Genomic DNA, 17499 nt, shown 5'->3' with positions numbered 1-17499 from the left:
TGGCAGGACAATCTATTGGAGCCCAATTCACAGAGGTTGCAAGCCATCCCAGCTGCCAGCCATCTTACAGTCCATAAGACCATAAGACATAGGAGCAGAATTAGGCCACTCGGCTCATCAAGTCTGCTCCACCATTCAATCATAGCTGACATTTTTCTCATCCCCATTCTCCTGTCTTTTTCCCATAACCCCTGATCCCCTTATTAATCAAGAACCTATCTATCTCTGTCTTAAAGACACACAATGACCTGGCCTCCACAGCCTTCTGTGGCAAAGAGTTCCACAGATTCACCACTATCTGGTTAAAGAAATTCCTCCTCATCTCTGTTTTAAAGGATCGTCCCTTTAGCCTGAGGTTGTGCCCTCTGGTTCTAGTTTTTCCTAGTGGAAAACATCCTCTCCACGTCCACTCTATCCAGGCTTTGCAGTATCTTGTAAGTTTCAATAAGATCCCCCCTCATCCTTCTAAACTCCAACGAGTACAGACCCAGAGTCCTCAACTGTTCCTCTACGACAAGCTCTTCATTCCAGGCATCATTCTTGTGATCCTCTCTGGACCCTTTCCAAGGCCAGCACATCCTTCCTTAGATATGGGGCCCAAAACTATTCACAATACTCCAAATGGGGTCTGACCAGAGCCTTATACAGTATCAGAAGTACATCTGTGCTCTTGTATTCTAGCCCTCTCGACATGAATGCTAACATTGCATTTGGCTTCCTAACTGCCGACTGAACCTGCACGTTAACTTTAAGAGAATCTTGAATAATGACTCCCAGGGGGGTCCCTTTGTATTTCTGATTTCCTAAGCATTTTCCCATTTAGAAAATAGTCTATTCTTCTATTCCTCCTTCCAAAGTGCATAACCTCACACTTCTCCACATTGTATTCCATCTGCGACTTCTTTGCCCACTCTCCTAACTTGTCCAAGTCCTTCTGCAGCCCCCCTGCTTCCTCAATACTACTTGTCCCTCTACATATCTTTGTATCATCTGCAAACTCAGTCCCCAGGCATCTGAGTCTCCAGACAGCCCACAGACTCCAACCATCTTTTTAAAGTTTATTTATCAGTCACAAGTAAGTGTTACATTAACACTGCACTGAAGTTATTGTGAAATTCCCCAAGTCACCACAGTCCGGCACCTGTTTGGATCAATGCACCTAACCAGCTGGTCTTTCAGAATGTGGGAGGAAACTGGAGCACCCAGAGGAAACCCACGCAGATACGGGAAGAATGTGCAAACTCCACACAATCACTCAAGCCGGGAATCGAGCCCAGGTCCTGGCGCTGTGAAGCAGCAGTGCTAACCACTGTGCTACCATGCCGCCCAAACTTCCAGTTTCCACCCATATTACAATCTCCACCCGTGTTACAGTCTCCACCCATGTTACAATCTCCACCCGTGTTACAGTCTCCACCCATGTTACAATCTCCAGCCATCTTATAGCCTTCTGTCATCTTACAGGCTCCAGACAGAGATGTTGCATATAAAAGAATTCTAAACCTGGGTTATATCATCAAGCATGAACATATATATTGCTCTCAGTTCAATAATTCTGCACATTTTGTGATTGAAAGTAGATTGCCACAAGAGTTAATTGTGTGTACACGAGTTTTATCTGTAGGCGGGAAAGGCATACAGTATAGAGTTGCTTGCACAGTGTTAGGTTTGGTAGCAATACCTTGTGATTTATTGCAGTGAATGAAAAGATGCAGTGAGGACTGGAAATGACATGATTGTCTGTGGGACAATTCGAAAACACTGTTTTGTACAATGGTCTGTTGATTGAATCTTGCTGACTGCTCTTGCAGGTACCTCAGTGACAGGTCTGAGCCAATCATTGCAACGCTGGTAGCTGTTACTCTGAAAATGGCCTATTTCTCTTATCTCTTTCTACAATTCCCTCATCATTTGATCCATTTTTCTGAATATGTCCAGTCACTTTCTAGTCTGGATGTTGATGGTAAAGGCTTCGTCAAATGTAAGACCGTTAAAGATTCAGGAAAATGGTTGGATAGGCATTACCCAACATAAAGTTTATTTATTAGTCACAAGTAGACTCACATTCACACTGCAATGAAGTTACTCGGAAAATCCCACAGTCGCCACATTCCAGTGCCTGTTCGGGTACACTGAGGGAAAATTTAGCATGGCCAATGCACCTAACTAGCACGTCTTTGGGACTGTGGGAGGAAACCGGAGCACCCAGAGGAAACCCATGCAGATGCAGAGAAAAGGTGCAGACCCTACACAGACAGTCACCCAAGACAGGAATCGAACCCGGGTCCCTGGTGCTGTGAAGCAGCAGTGCTAACTACTGTGCCACCGTGCCGCCCCTATTTATGTGGCATAAATATTATATGCCACATTTCAGCCTAAGACTGACTGTTGTCCTGGTCCTGGTGCAGTCTAGCACATGCCCTGTTATGAGAGGAATTGAGACTGAAGATTCCGTAGAACCATTGACAGAGAGCCCCATTTATGGAGCGAAAATCACTGAAAAGCAGCTGAATGTATGTGAGAAAAATAGGAAATACCAGAACAACTTAGCAGGTATGGGTGGCAGCATCTGTGGAGAGAGAAAAGGAGTTAATATTTCAGGCCTGTATGACTCCTCTTCAGAGCTAGAGAGAGGGAGAAATGTACAGGGTAAGAATGGGCGGAGCAGTTGGAGAAGGTCAGGGATAGGTAGGAACTAGGAGAGATCTGATAAAGATGTCACAGGCATAAGACAAAGGGAGTGTTAATGGTAGCATTAAAGACTAAAGAGGCAAAAAGGTAAAATAGCAGAATGTGTTAAGAGCAGCTATAGGTTGAATCGGAGTTGGTGGAGAGAGAGGACGAGTGTTCATATGGTGGGGCATGGCACTGAGTGTGGATCTCAGGATGTGGGGAAAACAGCAATTTGAGGAACATTGTTTGTTCCAGAGATCCCTGTAATCCCGGGTGGATTCAAAATGAGGGATGGAAATTCAAAGCAGCCTGTTTGATTGGCACCCCATCCACAAACATTCACTCCCTCCATCACCGATGCTCAATAGCAGCAGTGTGTACTATCTACAAAATGCACTGCAGCAATTCACCAAAAATTCTTAGGCAGCACCTTCCAAACCCACAACCATTTCCATCTAGAGGGACAAGGGCAGCAGATACATGGGAACACCACTATCTGCAAATTCCCCTCCAAGCTATTCACCGTCCTGACTTGGAAATATATCGCCATTCCTTCGCAGTCAAAATCCTGGAATTCCCTCCTGAACGGCATTGTGGGTCAACCCACAGCACAGGGACTGCAGCGATTCAAGATGGCAGCTCACCACCACCTTCTCAAGGGTAACAAGGGATGGGCAATAAATACGGGCCAGCCAGTGACGCCCATGTCCCACAAATGAACAAAAAATAAATAAGAACCATGTAGGTTAAGATGGAGGCAGAGACAGTCACTGAGAAAGGTAATGCAGCTTTGAAAGCGAGATTTGGTAAACAGCTTATCAAACACCATGGCTGGAATTCCCCAACCTTGCCTGCGGCTGGGATTATCCGGTCTCGCTGCTGTGAACGGAGATTTGGCTGAGCGTCAAATTCTCCTTTCTCGCTGGTAGCAGAAGCGGGGCATGCGAGACCTGGAGAAGTCTGCTCTGGAGGGAAATAGAAGAAAATGAAGGTGAACAAGGTAAAAAAAAAGAGGCAAATTGAAATCCCGTCAGAGAGAAGAGCAAAACGTCTGCACGGTAAGCATTCCTGGACGTTCTCCCTCGCAGATGCTGTCAGTTTTTCTTCCCAACGTTTTCTGTTTTTATTTCAGATTTCCAGCATCTGCAGTATTTTGCTTTCATCTTAGTGTTTAATTCACTGCCACGTCTCTTTCAGGACCCGATAACATGAATAATTACCAATTTAAAACACATTTACAAACACTCACCTGTTGTAAAGGCAACTTGCAGAAAAGAAATTGGAGAAGCCACAATAGGGAAAATCAAATGTGTGATGTTCAGTGATAACAGATTCATAGGAAGGGGTGGGGGGGGGGAGAACACAGAGAAAGATGAGAGAGGAATGGGGGGAAAATAGGTGGAATAAAAGTTTAGTCCAAGTGCTAAAACTAAGCTGAAAGCTGAAGAATCTGCATTTAGGAAATTGAGGAAAAATATCAGGGGCAAAAAATATTTAATAAGTGAAATGCAAGCAGCATTTCAAAGAAGGTAGAATAACGCTATGAATAACATTGTTAAATGAAAACCAGAAACGTGACAATGTATATAGAGGATAAGAGGAGATAAACTGATTAATACATTTATTCATACAATCCACAAATTGTAAATCTGATAATGATCCAGGGGGAGTATCTAATGTGAAGTGATGCAAGAATCTCGAGGTCATTGGAGAGAGGAGGAGGGACAAGTGATTTTTTTTTAAAAACAAAGTCAGCAGTGAGTCAGAGAAAAGGAGCAAAAACAGCTATAAAAGGGAGGAGGGTTAGACATGCAGAAGACAGGAACAGGAGGGAGAGAGTCAGAACAATATAGACCTCTCACCAGTCAGAGCCTACAAGACCCAATCTAGAGAAGCCCAGGCTGAACACTCATTGAGCTGAGATGAAGAGCCTAGTGTGTGTTCTGGTAATCAACCTGTTCCTCGTCTCCTTCCCCACTGCTGCCTTGTCCCAGTCTTTGAGGGGTGGGGAATCAGGAATCAAGCTATGCGGCCGGGAGTTCATCCGAGCCGTCATCTATACCTGTGGGGGTTCTCGCTGGAAGAGACTTCTTGATAACCAGAATGGTGAGTATATCCCTTTGCTATATCCCTGTCTAAAAGGTTGAGTGTTTCGACATTATTGCTATCAAGATGTCTTAATGCTAGTCACTGAGTTAAATAATTGTGAAACTAGTTAGGCTGTAGTTACCAGAATAATCATCTTACTTATTCAACAGCTCCAAGCTTGTAAATCATCGTGAGTATGAAAATTGTAAAATAGAAAATGTTTAAGTTAACTTTATTTCGGAGATGCTGCCCCTCGTACAGATATTGTGGGTAAAATATATTTATTATGATCATATTGCTAACATAGATCATAATGTAAGGAGTGTGTGAACTGCTGCAGTGTGGACAAGGGTGAGTAGAGATATTGGAAACACAGAGCCGCTCAGGTAACTTCTGAAAGGCAAGTTATGTGAGATTTGTTATCAACACAGTCCTTGTCAGGAGGGGACAACTGTCTTTCCAATGCTGTCTGGCCTGATATTCATTGTAAGAAGTCTCACAACACCAGGTTAAAGTCCAACAGGTTTATTTGGTAGCAAATACCATAAGCTTTCGGAGCACTGCTCCTTCGTCAGATGGAGTGGATATCTGTTCTCAAACAGTGCACAGACACCAAAAAACATGGTATTTGCTACCAAATAAACCTGTTGGACTTTGACCTGGTGTTGTGAGACTTCTTACTGTGCTTACCCCAGTCCAACGCCGGCATCTCCACATCCTGATATTCATTCCCAGGACTGTCAGTTCTTATTTCACATTGTGGAACATGGGTTCTGGCATTCTGGATGGGGCGAGTGGGTGCTGCCCTATCAGTCAGCAGTGTCTGTTTATTTGAAGCCACAGCATCTGCCTTAGAGCAAGCTTTCCTAGTTCCTCATGTAGGACTTTTTCTGGTTAATTCAATCACCAAACACCCTGATCACATTAGAATGGAATCTGTCGATGCTTCGATATTATAGCGGGGTATTTTAGGTGAGTGTGAACATCATTTAGTTAAACTCTTCGTCCTTCTAATGAGCATTGTAAAATGACAAAGCCGTATTCTTGCTTCACACTGTCAGTATGCTGCAGATACTGCTCACAGGTTCGAATCTGTCAAGTGAGATCCACAACTGTCTGCACGTTCTCCCCGTGTCTGCGTGGGTTTCCTCCGGGTGCTTCGGTTTCTTCTCACACCGCAAAGATGTGCAGGTTAGGTGGATTGGCCATGCTAAATTGCCCCTGACATCCCAAGATGTGTAGATTAGGGGGATTAGCGGGATAAATGTGTGGGATTACAGGGATATGGCTTGGGTATGATGCTCTTTCAGAGTTGGTGCAGACTCGATGGGCCAGAATTGGGCTTTTGTTTTGAAGTATTAATGTTTGGAAATATCATTCTAACAGCAATATTGACTCATTCCCAAAGCATCAAAGATCCAGATCTCAGTTTAAGAAGCCATAGCATACACTGCTGATATCTGGTCCAACACAAACCTTCCAGGGCTGGCCTCACAGCACAAAACGAATGAGGCCATTCTGTCCATGGTGCTCGGGCTAGTTCTTGATAAGAGTGCAACCCCGCACCCCCCCCCCCCCACCCCACCCCGCCCCTCACTCTCATTCATAAATCTCGATAATACATCAATTCTTTCCTTTGCTAAACCAGAGAGTTGGATTGGTCACTCATCTACTGAGTTATGCTTCCAGTTTCTCTTTTCCCAGTCAAGATCCTAAAAATAAGGACAGGCAGGAACGTTTTGAGATATTTGAAGGATTTAGCTGAGAAAAGACAACAAACTGAATTGGAAAATCTGATGAAACAGTGAAAGTTCAGGTGTAGATTCAGAAGCTGAAGTGAACCCCCGGAATGTCAGGGGCAGTGACTGACTCAGTCAACAGATAGTGACTGGAAAAGTGTTTGATCGTATCTAATGCAGTAAAAAAAGAGCAGAAATTTGAAAGTTTCTAAACTCCTGTTGAGCAGGTCTTAAATCAAATCCACAAACATGAAATTCCCATTGGCATGGGTGGAGGTAGTCAGTGAATGAAAGGGGACAAAGATTGAGCTACTTTCTAAGAATTTATCTGGCAACAAGCTGCAACGTTTACCTGAGAATATTGCAATGGATAGACTCTCTCAAGAAGTCAGTCCTCTGAGAATTAATGATCCACTGACTGGAGTTATACTCAATTTTCTGTCACAACTGCAGTATAGCCCTGTTCAACTGTCTGACCAAACATTGGTTACCCACTTAAGGATGGTCATCAATTATTTCTCTGGGTGTACAACAATGTATATATAGCCAATTATGTTTGAGCAGTCAAAATGTAATGGAGCACAATTTATGCAGATGTCTCTTCAGGGTTGATGATCTAGACCAGTTCTCTGCCCCAGACAGATGATAGCCACTACAATCGGGACAGAGTGAATATTGTAACGCCAATTTCATTAATATGGTGCATAGTCACGGGTGGGGATTTATTTTTGTTTCAGATCCCTTCCAGACCTCAGCTGATAAAGACTACGCCAAGGAGATGGACAGCATGAGGAACTTTCAGGGGATGTTTGCCAATGACAGGAACCAGGAGGTTGAGCCAGCCGTTGTTGAGCAAGAGGGCAATGAGAACTACAGCCAGTATGATCAGATACCAGAAGATTTCAGCGAGTACATCCGGCAGATTGAGGAAGGCAGCAACAAACAGATGCAGCATCTACCCTGGGCCAGATCCTTCAGGAAGAAAAGGGAAGTGTCGCCAGGAATGTCAACCAAATGCTGCACTTACGGCTGTACCAAAAAAGATATCAGCATTCTCTGCTGAAAACTGTACATCTCTATATATTATTCTATACACATGGACTCTGTTTCAGTGAGATTTTAAACCATGTAGTCTATTAAATATCTCACAAACGTGGAATAAGACAAAAGTAACTTACATGTAATTTCTAGTATGGTCTATGTTACAAGCTTGTGTTAGTCGTTTTGAACCTCGTAAAACAAAATAAAAAAATTGCAGCTGTAAAGATTTTGAATTTCTTCATTTGACAATTGCTTTTTTGCAAATGGTTTATTTATGTCATTCAAAATATTGAAACTTATTTCCCAATGGACACTGCACACTATCCCTAACACACATGCACAAACTCTCAATGAAATTCAAATAACTATCCAATCTAGACAACATTAGTGTGTATTTCAAAGAATCCCGACAGTGCAGAAGGGTTATAAGGCTGTGGAATAAGGCTGGGAGTAACAACCTCCCAGCTCTACCTCACCTCCATCCCTTTCGAACCCTGCACTGCCTCTAATTCAGCACACTGCAAATTTCCTCCGACTAAGTATTGGGAAGACTAATTGTCTTTGGTCACTGTCACCAACTCTGAGCCAAAGACAATAGGCAGGATTCTCTGGGTCCACGTGCCCCAAGACCTGAATTCTTGCCCAACTTCAATGGACCTTTGAATGGTCCGCTGAATTTTCTGTCTTGCCGGCTATGATTCCCGCAAAAACAGAAGAATTCTGGCCAACATATTTCACCCTGCCAAACATGCCAGGCCAAACAAAACCATTCACTCCGAAATGAGCATTTGACCACATATGATTTCCATCAACAAAACTGCCTGGCTCCACTATCATAACACCACCCTCCACCCCTGCCTCAGCTATTTGCTCCTGGAACCCTTGTCCATGTCATTGTGACCTTCTGCCTAAAGACTCCAATGTTTTCCTGTCTGGCCCCTCCTTTCACCCTCTATAATCTTCAGCTCATCCATGTTCTCCTGCCTGCATCCAGATTGGAAGCAAGTCCCATTTCCCCAACACCCCTGTCCCTGCTACTCTACTTTGGTTCCAGGTGTGCAGCAAGGCCTCCATTTTAAATTCTACATTCCAGTTTTCGAATCCCTTCATGGCCTTGTCCGTCCCTATCTCTGTAATCTCCTCCAGCCCTACAACCCCCTGAGAGTAAGCTGAAATTTCCATCACACTAGACAAGACTTTGGTCTGATGTTCTCTTTGTACCATACCCCAAAACAGCACAAACATGTCTGCGGGAACAACAATTCTTTCCCATTGACAACAGGAACTTATTTTTATACAGTTCCTAAAGGTATCACAATAGTGCAAGTGCTTCAGAGTTGATATTAAGTCCTAAGTACCTAATAGAAGTCTTCGCGGTCTGATAGAAGTCTACAACATTATGAGGGGCATGGACAGAGTGGGTAGTCAGAAGCTTTTTTTCAGGGTGAAAGAGTCAATTACTAAGGGGCATATATTTTAAGGTGCTAGGGGCAAGGCCTAAAGGAGATGTATGAGGCAAGTTTTTACACAGAGGGTGGTGGATGCCTGGAACTCGCTGCCGGGGGAAGTAGTGGAAGCAGATACGAAAGTGACTTTTAAGGGGCGTCTTGACAAATACACAAATAGGATGGGAATAGAGGGATATGGTCCCCAGAAAGGTCGGGGGTTTTAGTTCAGATGGGCAGCATGGTCGGAGCAGGCTTGGAGAGAGGAAGTGCCCCTTCCTGTGCTGTAACTTTCTTTGGTCTTCGTTCTTTGTAAGTAGAATTAGGATGGAAAATGGAGTAAATAACTGAAAGCATGTGTGCTGAAGCAGACTTCAGGGACATTTCTGAAGCTGTGAATAGAGCAGACTCCGAACCCAGAATGGCGAATAGAGAGTTTTTTTTTATTTTTAAATTTTTTAAAACCTTTTTTTAACTAAACATAATTATTACTTTATGAGCATCAATAAAGAATCAGCTAAAGATACATTAACACACTGATTATAAAGAAGATATTTAAGTAGGATAGGGTAGATTACATTAATAGAGTTTTTAGACACAATTTTGCCCTTGTATTGCTGTTAGCCAATACGGCCAACAGGGGGAATTGTAGCTGAGAATTCTGAATAATTCTAAATACCCAACATGAGAATAATTAGCAGCTAATGTTTTAATATGTGTTTTGAGAATAATACAAAATATTAAAGCAATATCTTAATAATGTCTCAAAGAAATGAATTTGGAAGATGCCAGTAAAATGAACGATGTATTCATGAAAAATATCAGGACAAGTCAGGCACAAATTATACAACAAAGTAAATTACCCAGGCCGGGTGATAATACCAAAAGATAAAGGTGTCTTTTGGTATTAGAGCCGGTTTAAACTGGTTAGAGAAATGCTGAATCATAAGTAGCCATTTTTGGGAGAGAACTTCCGTAAAACAGACAGACGAATGACAGATCAATATTTGAATGTGTCAAAAAATAATTGATTGGAGGACATGCCATTGTTAGATTGACAGATCAGTGAATGAATGAAATTGTTTGTAATTAAGTGCTGGGCCGATTAATCTGATAACGAAAACTATGACCAATTCTGCTCTTTGGCAGGAAATCTGAGATCTTTTGTGAAAGCTGCTAGCGCATTAGCTGTGTAGGTGGAACCATTGATCTCCCATTTTGGCCAAAATGAGAATTGCCTTGTCTTAATTGTATGTTTGTCTGAATATTGTTAATTTGTAATGTTTTTGATTCTAACATTTCAATGTTTTAGTAAATCATTTCACATTTGTTTGTCAAGAAAGTGATTGAATACAAACCAGCTGTGATCAAAGTTCAAGCACACAAACGAATCACTAGAGAGGACCAAGAAGGGAATTACAAAGTAGATTTGGCAGCTAAAAGATTATTGGAACAAAAGTTAGAGGAAACCAAATTAACTGATATAGCTGCTATACAAACCAAAGGTGACACTGAATTAGACATGAAACAGATTCAAGAACAGTTCTCAGAAGAAGAGAAAAACAGATGGAAAGAATTGGGAGGGAAGAAAGAATGGGATGGAATATGGAGGAAAGATAAGAAAATAATAGCTCTGGAAGCAATACACCAAACACTGATGAATTTATATCATGGAGTAACACACACTAGTAGAGATAAAATGACCACCTTAATTAAGAATAGCTGCTGGTGGAAGGGTATGGAAAAATGATCGACAAGTTCTGAAAAAATGCATTCAGTGTGCTCAGATAGAATCAGGACAACATTACAAAATTAAAATGGGAAACCAACCCAGACCCAAGGGACAATGAGAAAACTTACAAATAGACTTCACAGGACCTTTACCAAGGAAGAAAGGGCAAAGTTATTGTTTAGTGATTATTGATCAATTCACTGGATGGGTAGAAACATTCCCGTGTAAAGATGCAACAGCCAAAACTGTGGCTTTGATATTACCCAATGAAATCATACCCCGATGGGGAATGCAATTACAATTGGACTCGGATCATGGAACTCACTTCACTGGGAGAGTTCTGAGAGAAGTATGTAAAATGTTGGGGATTAAACAGAAATTTCACTTACCATATCACCCACAGAGCTCAGGGATTGTAGAACGGATGAACAGAACATTGAAAAATAGTTTGGCTAAAGCCATATTAGAAGGAGGAAATAATTGGGTGCAGGCTTTACCTGCAATTCTATTAAGACAAAGAGCCACTCCATCTCAAGGAACAGGATTAACTCCATTTGAATTGATGACAGGTAGAGCAATGCATCTCCCAGAAGATGTTATCACAGGAGGAGGGGGGTTAATGAATGAGAAAAGAAGCAGTCTATCAATGCATGAGAGTCTTAATAACCCGATTACATTCCTTTAAAAACTAAGTAGTCATTCAACAGCAATATAAAAATTGGATGAAATTAGCTCAAAAGCAAATCCAAATTTACCAACTGCTGGATATAGGGTTATGGTACAATTAATGTCTGACAAAAAAAAGGATTAAGCACTGGATGGGAGGGGCCATTTGAAATAATCATTGCAGGAGAAACATGTGCTTTGGTTGATGAAAAACATGGTCATAGATGGAGACACTGGACACAGCTAAAACCTTACTCAAAGGATTAAATTAGTGAAAAGAATCTGGATAAATTTGTATAAAAATGTTTTAGACTTTTTAGTCAATCAGATGGTATGGAAAGCAATCTAGAAAATGTTTATAATCAAATGTTAAATTTATGATTATTGATTCTAATTGCGAGGCCTTAGGGCCGTATTGTGTGCAAAATTGCAGAATTGTATATACAAAAAAAAAAATCAACCATCCATTGAGGAAGGAAAACATCAATGAATAACAATCTAGAACAATCTTCAGACAAGGAACAAAAACAGAGCATGGTTAAAATAAGTACATTACTGTTATTGACATCGACACAATTTGAGAAATAACGAATGGTAAAAACAATATGATTATGTTACATCTTGTAATAATATGTCTGTGTTGTATAGTGCAAGTGGGCTATTAGGAGTTTAACAGAAACACTTATCTGAACACTTGTGCCCGAATAGCTGATGTATCTCAATGTTGGGTATGTACTCATATACCAATTCATGCGGGGAAGAAGTTTCCTTTGCGGACAATCCCTTTAAGGTGGGAGGAATTACTAATATGGGATCAATTAACCCAATTGTTCAGGAAACCTAGAGGAAGGACAGTGGGATTTACAAAGGAGTGTGAAAGTGCAGATTTTTTTACTTGAATAGACAGATACTCACCTGTATTCAATACAACCAAACGAGCACCCAATTTGATTCTAATTGATACAGGATTAGAGGTACAAGGAATATTATGCATCAAGGTGATCAGGGAAGCATAGATATTGGGATTAGTAAATTAAACCTACACCATAGACGTCAGGAGCAGGATTTGCTCAAGGCCACCGGAGGATGATCACATGTGCAAGATTCAATATACTCAACGCTTATTGGAACTTATTGGATTTGTAGAAACAAATCTTACCCAAGGCTGCCCACAGGTTGGAAAGGAGTTTGTTACTTAGAATATGTAATTCCACATATATTTATCACACTGATCAATTACCAGATGTTGACATACTGCAATGGGCATAGACTATTTCTTTGGAATAATGGTGCCAGGATATTCACATGTAAGACTGACAGTGGAATTGGAAAATATTGCCTATATCTTAGAAAGGGTAGCAAATGACACAGCTACTGCTTTAACAAAAATCAATGATGAAATGGTAGCAATGCTACAGAATCGGATGGCATTGGACTTCACTCTTGCAGCAAGAGGAGGAACATGGGCTTAGATTGGATCAAAATCCTGCACCTACCTATCAGATATTTCGGAGAATTACACCAATCTGGTAACTCATTTTCGGAAGGAGGTCAAGAAGTTAGAAAAACCAGAGCCATTCTCTCTGAAAAAATGGAAAACAGGAAGGATCGGAATATTGGGAAAGAACATATTTATCAGAGCTACATATCTTTTTGTTTATTTACTGATGATTATTATGACTATAATACTACTCTAATGTTGTTGTTCAACCACAAGCCAGACTGTTGCAAGAGTAGCATTGATCAAGGAAGAGAAGGTAGAAATACCAATGACTTCAACTTCTTTAGATGCTCCAACTTATGATAATAAATACACGAGAGCATCCTTTTAAAACAAGAACATTTATTTAACCTAAATACAATTAATACTTTATGAGCATCAATAAAGAATCAGTTAAAGATGCATTAACACATTGATTATAAAGAAAATATTTAAGTAGAATAGGGTAGATTACATTAATAGAGTTTTTAGAAACAATTTTGGCCTTGTATTGCTGTTAGCCAATACGGCCAACAGGGGGAATTGTCGTTGAGAATTCTGATTAATTCTAAATACCCAACATGAGAATAATTAGCAGCTAATGTTTTAATATGTGTTTTGAGAATATTACAAAATATTTAAGTAACATCTTAATAATGTCTCAAAGAAATGAATTTGGAAGATGCCAGTAAAATGAAAGATGTCAGGACAAGTCAGGCACAAATTATACAACAAAGTAAATTACCCAGGCCGGGTGATAATACCAAAAGATAAAGGTGTCTTTTGGTATTAGAGCCGGTTTAAACTGGTGAGAGAAATGCTGAATCATAAGTAGCCATTTTTTGGAGAGAACTTCCGTAAAACAGACAGACGAATGACAGATCAATATTTGAATGTGTCAAAAAATAATTGATTGAAGGACATGCCATTGTTAGATTGACAGATCAGTGAATGAATGAAATTGTTTGTAATTAAGTGCTGGGCCGATTAATCTGATAACGAAAACTATGATCATTTCTGCTCTTTGGCAGGAAATCTGAGATCTTTTGTGAAAGCTGCTAGCACATTAGCTGTGTAGGTGAAACCATTGACCTCCCATTTTGGCCAAAATTAGATTTGTTTCGTCTTAATTATATGTTTGTCTGGATATTATTAATTTGTAATGTTTTTGATTCTAGCATTTCAATGTTTTAATAAAAACTAGTTTAATTGAAGAATTTAAGTGAACTCAATAAACTTTTTTTGCCTTTGTGAAATGAAATGTTTATTGAAAAGATTTAGTTTTTAAATTAATCAGGCCACCTAAAAGAATTTCCCACAACAGTGTGAATAGGGTAGAATTAAGAGCATAAATTTTTCTTCATTTTGATGGTGACATGAAGACACATGTGGCAATGTTCCCTTTAAGGGCAGCATAGCTAGCTACAGCCATGAGGCTGATGTACAATTCTTATGAATAAATACCTTCTGTGTTCGTTAATGAAGTCTGTAAAAGTGCATCTTTATAACATAGTGCTTTAATGTGGGTTTTGCAGCATTGTTTAGGAGTTAGGGCAATGATGTGACTCCAGAATCCATTAAAGCCAGCAATGTGGGAACATATCCAACAGCTTGCACTTCAGTCCAAATAGACAGCCATATCTTAAAAGTGCCTACTTAGATCTTGAAGATGATAGCACAAAAATTGTTGGTGTGATTGATGAGGAAGAAAGCTGCATATTGCAGAAAGTTATCATGTTATAGTTTTCAGGTAACTATAGGCCGGTTAGCTTAACTTCTGTCGTAGGGAAAATGCTTGAATCTATCATTAAGGCAGAAATAGCAAGACATCTGGATATAAATTGTCCCATTGGTAAGATGCAGCATGGGTTCATGAAGGGCAGGTCATGTTTGACTAATTTGGTAGAACTCTTTGAGAGCATTACATGAGCAGTGGACAATGGGGAACCTGTGGATGTGGTGTATCTGGATTCCAGAAGGCATTTGACAAGGTGTCGCACCAAAGGCTGTTGCATAAGATAAAGGTGCACGGTGTTATGGGTAATGTATTAGCATGGATAGAGGATTGGTTAACTAACAGAAAGCAAAGAGTGGGGGTAAATGGGTGTTTTTCTGGTTGGTGATCAGTGACTAGTGGTGTATCTCAGGGATCAGTGTTGGGACTTCAATTGTTCACGATTTACATCGATGATTTGGAGTTGGGGACCAAGTGTAGTGTGTCAAAATTCGCAGATGACACTAAGATGAGTGGTAGAGCAAAGTGTGCAGAGGATGTTGAAAGTCTGCAAAGGGATATAGATAATCTAAGTGAGTGGGCGAGGGTCTGGTAGATGGAGTATAATGTTGGTAAATGTGAGGTCATCCATTTTGATAGGAATAACAGCAAAATGGACTATTATTTAAATGGTAAAAAATTGCAGCATGCTGCTGTGCAGAGGGACGTGGGTGTCTTTGTGCAGGAATCTCAAGGAGTTGGTTTGCAGGTAATTAAGAAGGCAAATGGAATTTTGTCCTTCATTGCGAGAGGGATGGAGTTTAAAAACAGCAAGATTATGTTGCAGCTGTATAAGGTGCTGGTGAGGCCACACCTGGAGTACTGTGTACAGTTTTGTTCTCCTTACTTGAGAAAGGATATGCTGGCACTGGAGGGGGTACAGAGGAGATTCACTAGGTTGATTCCGGAGTTGAGAGGGTTGGCTTATGAGGAGAGACTGAGTAGACTGGGGCTGTACTCATTGGAATTCAGAAGAATGAGGGGAGATCTTATAGAAACATATAAGATTATGAAGGGAATAGATAAGATAGAAGCAGGGAAGTTGTTTCCACTGGCGGGTGAAACTAGAAATAGGGGGCATAGCCTCAACCTAAGGGGAAGCAGATTTAGGACTGAGTTGAGGAGGAACTTCTTCACACAAAGGGTTGTGAATCTGTGGAATTCCCTGCCCAGTGAAGCAGTTGAGGCTACCTCATTGAATGTTTTTAAGGCAAGGATAGATAAATTTTTGAACAGTAAAAGAATTAAGGGTTATGGTGAGCGGGCGGGTAAGTGGAGCTGAGTCCACGAAAAGATCAGCCATGATCTTATTGAATGGCGGAGCAGGCTCGAGGGGCCAGATGGCCTACTCCTGCTCCTAGTTCTTATGTTCTTATGTTCTTATTACTTCAGCTGAACAGGAAAGTAGCAAATGGAATAGTAAAAGAAGTGTTGTTCCCCCTTGGAGATGAAGATGTCCATGTTCATTCTCTGGAGTGTATGGTAAGATTCCAATGGATACGTAGATGACTGCAAAGGCTGGCCTGCACTTGGAAGGTTCTGTTGCTCGTCACTAATGATTAAACTATGAGGAGAGATTAAACAAACTAGGAAGGTTCTTTCCATGGAAATTAGAATCTCTCGGGGTGATTTCATTGCATTTTTCAAGATATTGAAGGGAACAGATAAGTCAGGTTTGGAGAAATTCTCCCCACAAGTTGGGAGCTACAAGACTAGGAAGCACAATCAAATAAATAGCGTCAGAGCATCTGGGAGTGCAATTAGGTGGACCCCTTGATGAGAATGATGGCAATTGATGCAATTTCAATGTTGAAACTGTGATTGATAGATTTTCATTAGCCAAATGTATGAAAGGATATAAGGCAAAGGCAAGTGAATGGAGTTAGGTTGCAGATCAGCCTTAGCACTATATAGCAGAGCAGGTTAAAGGGGTTAAATGTCCTCCTACTGTTTATCTTTTCCTATTTTCCTCAAGTTGAATTTACTGACCATAACCGTTCATTGTAGTCCTTGAGCTTCTCGGTGTTGGCCTCCCAACTACGATACTCAGCAATCAGCCCTATTGTCTCCTACCCCGACTCCAGGAGGAATCCATGCATCCCATTCCCCATGAACAGAATGAAACAGAATGAGACAGCGTTAGACTTTGCCTGCATTTGCTTCCCCAGATCCCAAGATGCTATAGGATGCCCTCACATTGCATTTCACGCACCTTTTCACCAAGCTGACATATTTCTCTGCTGAAAGGGATACCACTCTCTGAATATATATTGTTGATGACCACAGACTATCATGTGAGGTGTAGCTGGTCTCTTGATTGCAATCATGATTCCTTCATCCTGAACCAACTTTCTGTACTTCCTTTATATCAGCAGTAGCGAAATTAACTGATCGATAAAAGAATGGCAGTGCTGCTCTGACACCTGGATTGCATATCCTGTGCTATGTGGGAACTCCAGGATGCTTCTTGTGTCCTGGATAACCAATTGTGCAGGGGGTGCTGTCAGTTGCAGCAATTTGAGCTCCAGGTTTCAGAACCTGAGCAGCAGGTGGCATCACTGTGGTGCATCTGTGGGAATGAAAGCTTTGCGGATAACATGTTTATAGTGGTGATCAGCCCATAGCTTATGAGTGTGCAAGGCTTTTGTGACCATCAGGCAGTCAATAAGAAACAGGCAGGTGGCACAAGACATCTCTAAGTGCATCTCATTCTGCAACAGTATTCAGCTCTGGGTGCAGATGAGAGTGATGTCTCACCTGGGGAGTGCAGCCAGAGCCAAATTCATGGCACCAGAGCGGTGGCTCAGCTGTTATAAGGGAGTACAAGGAAGAATGAAAGGGAAATAGTGATAGGTGATTTG

The 17499-nt window shown here is 41.1% G+C and overlaps 1 protein-coding gene across 1 annotated transcript; it reads left to right on the top strand.

Annotated features, from left to right (window-relative positions):
- The first annotated feature begins 4595 nt into the window (after positions 1-4595).
- Positions 4596-7563, top strand: LOC144495266 (relaxin-3-like). The gene is made up of 2 exons (XM_078215337.1): positions 4596-4779; positions 7238-7563. The coding sequence occupies exons 1-2, from the start codon at positions 4596-4598 to the stop codon at positions 7561-7563; spliced, it is 510 nt and encodes a 169-aa protein (XP_078071463.1).
- The last annotated feature ends 9936 nt before the right edge of the window (positions 7564-17499 follow it).

The sequence above is a fragment of the Mustelus asterias genome, chromosome 6 (assembly GCF_964213995.1).
Source record: "Mustelus asterias chromosome 6, sMusAst1.hap1.1, whole genome shotgun sequence".
Taxonomy (NCBI): domain Eukaryota; kingdom Metazoa; phylum Chordata; class Chondrichthyes; order Carcharhiniformes; family Triakidae; genus Mustelus; species Mustelus asterias.
The sequence above is the reverse complement of the archived record's forward strand: the minus strand, read 5'-3'. Positions and strand labels throughout refer to the sequence as shown.

Coding starts and splice junctions, on each gene's coding strand:
- LOC144495266 (XM_078215337.1), top strand. CDS start 4,596: ATGAAGAGCCTAGTGTGTGTTCTGGTAATCAACCTGTTCCTCGTCTCC. Junction 4,780..7,237: donor ACTTCTTGATAACCAGAATG/GTGAGTATATCC, acceptor TTTTTGTTTCAG/ATCCCTTCCAGACCTCAGCT.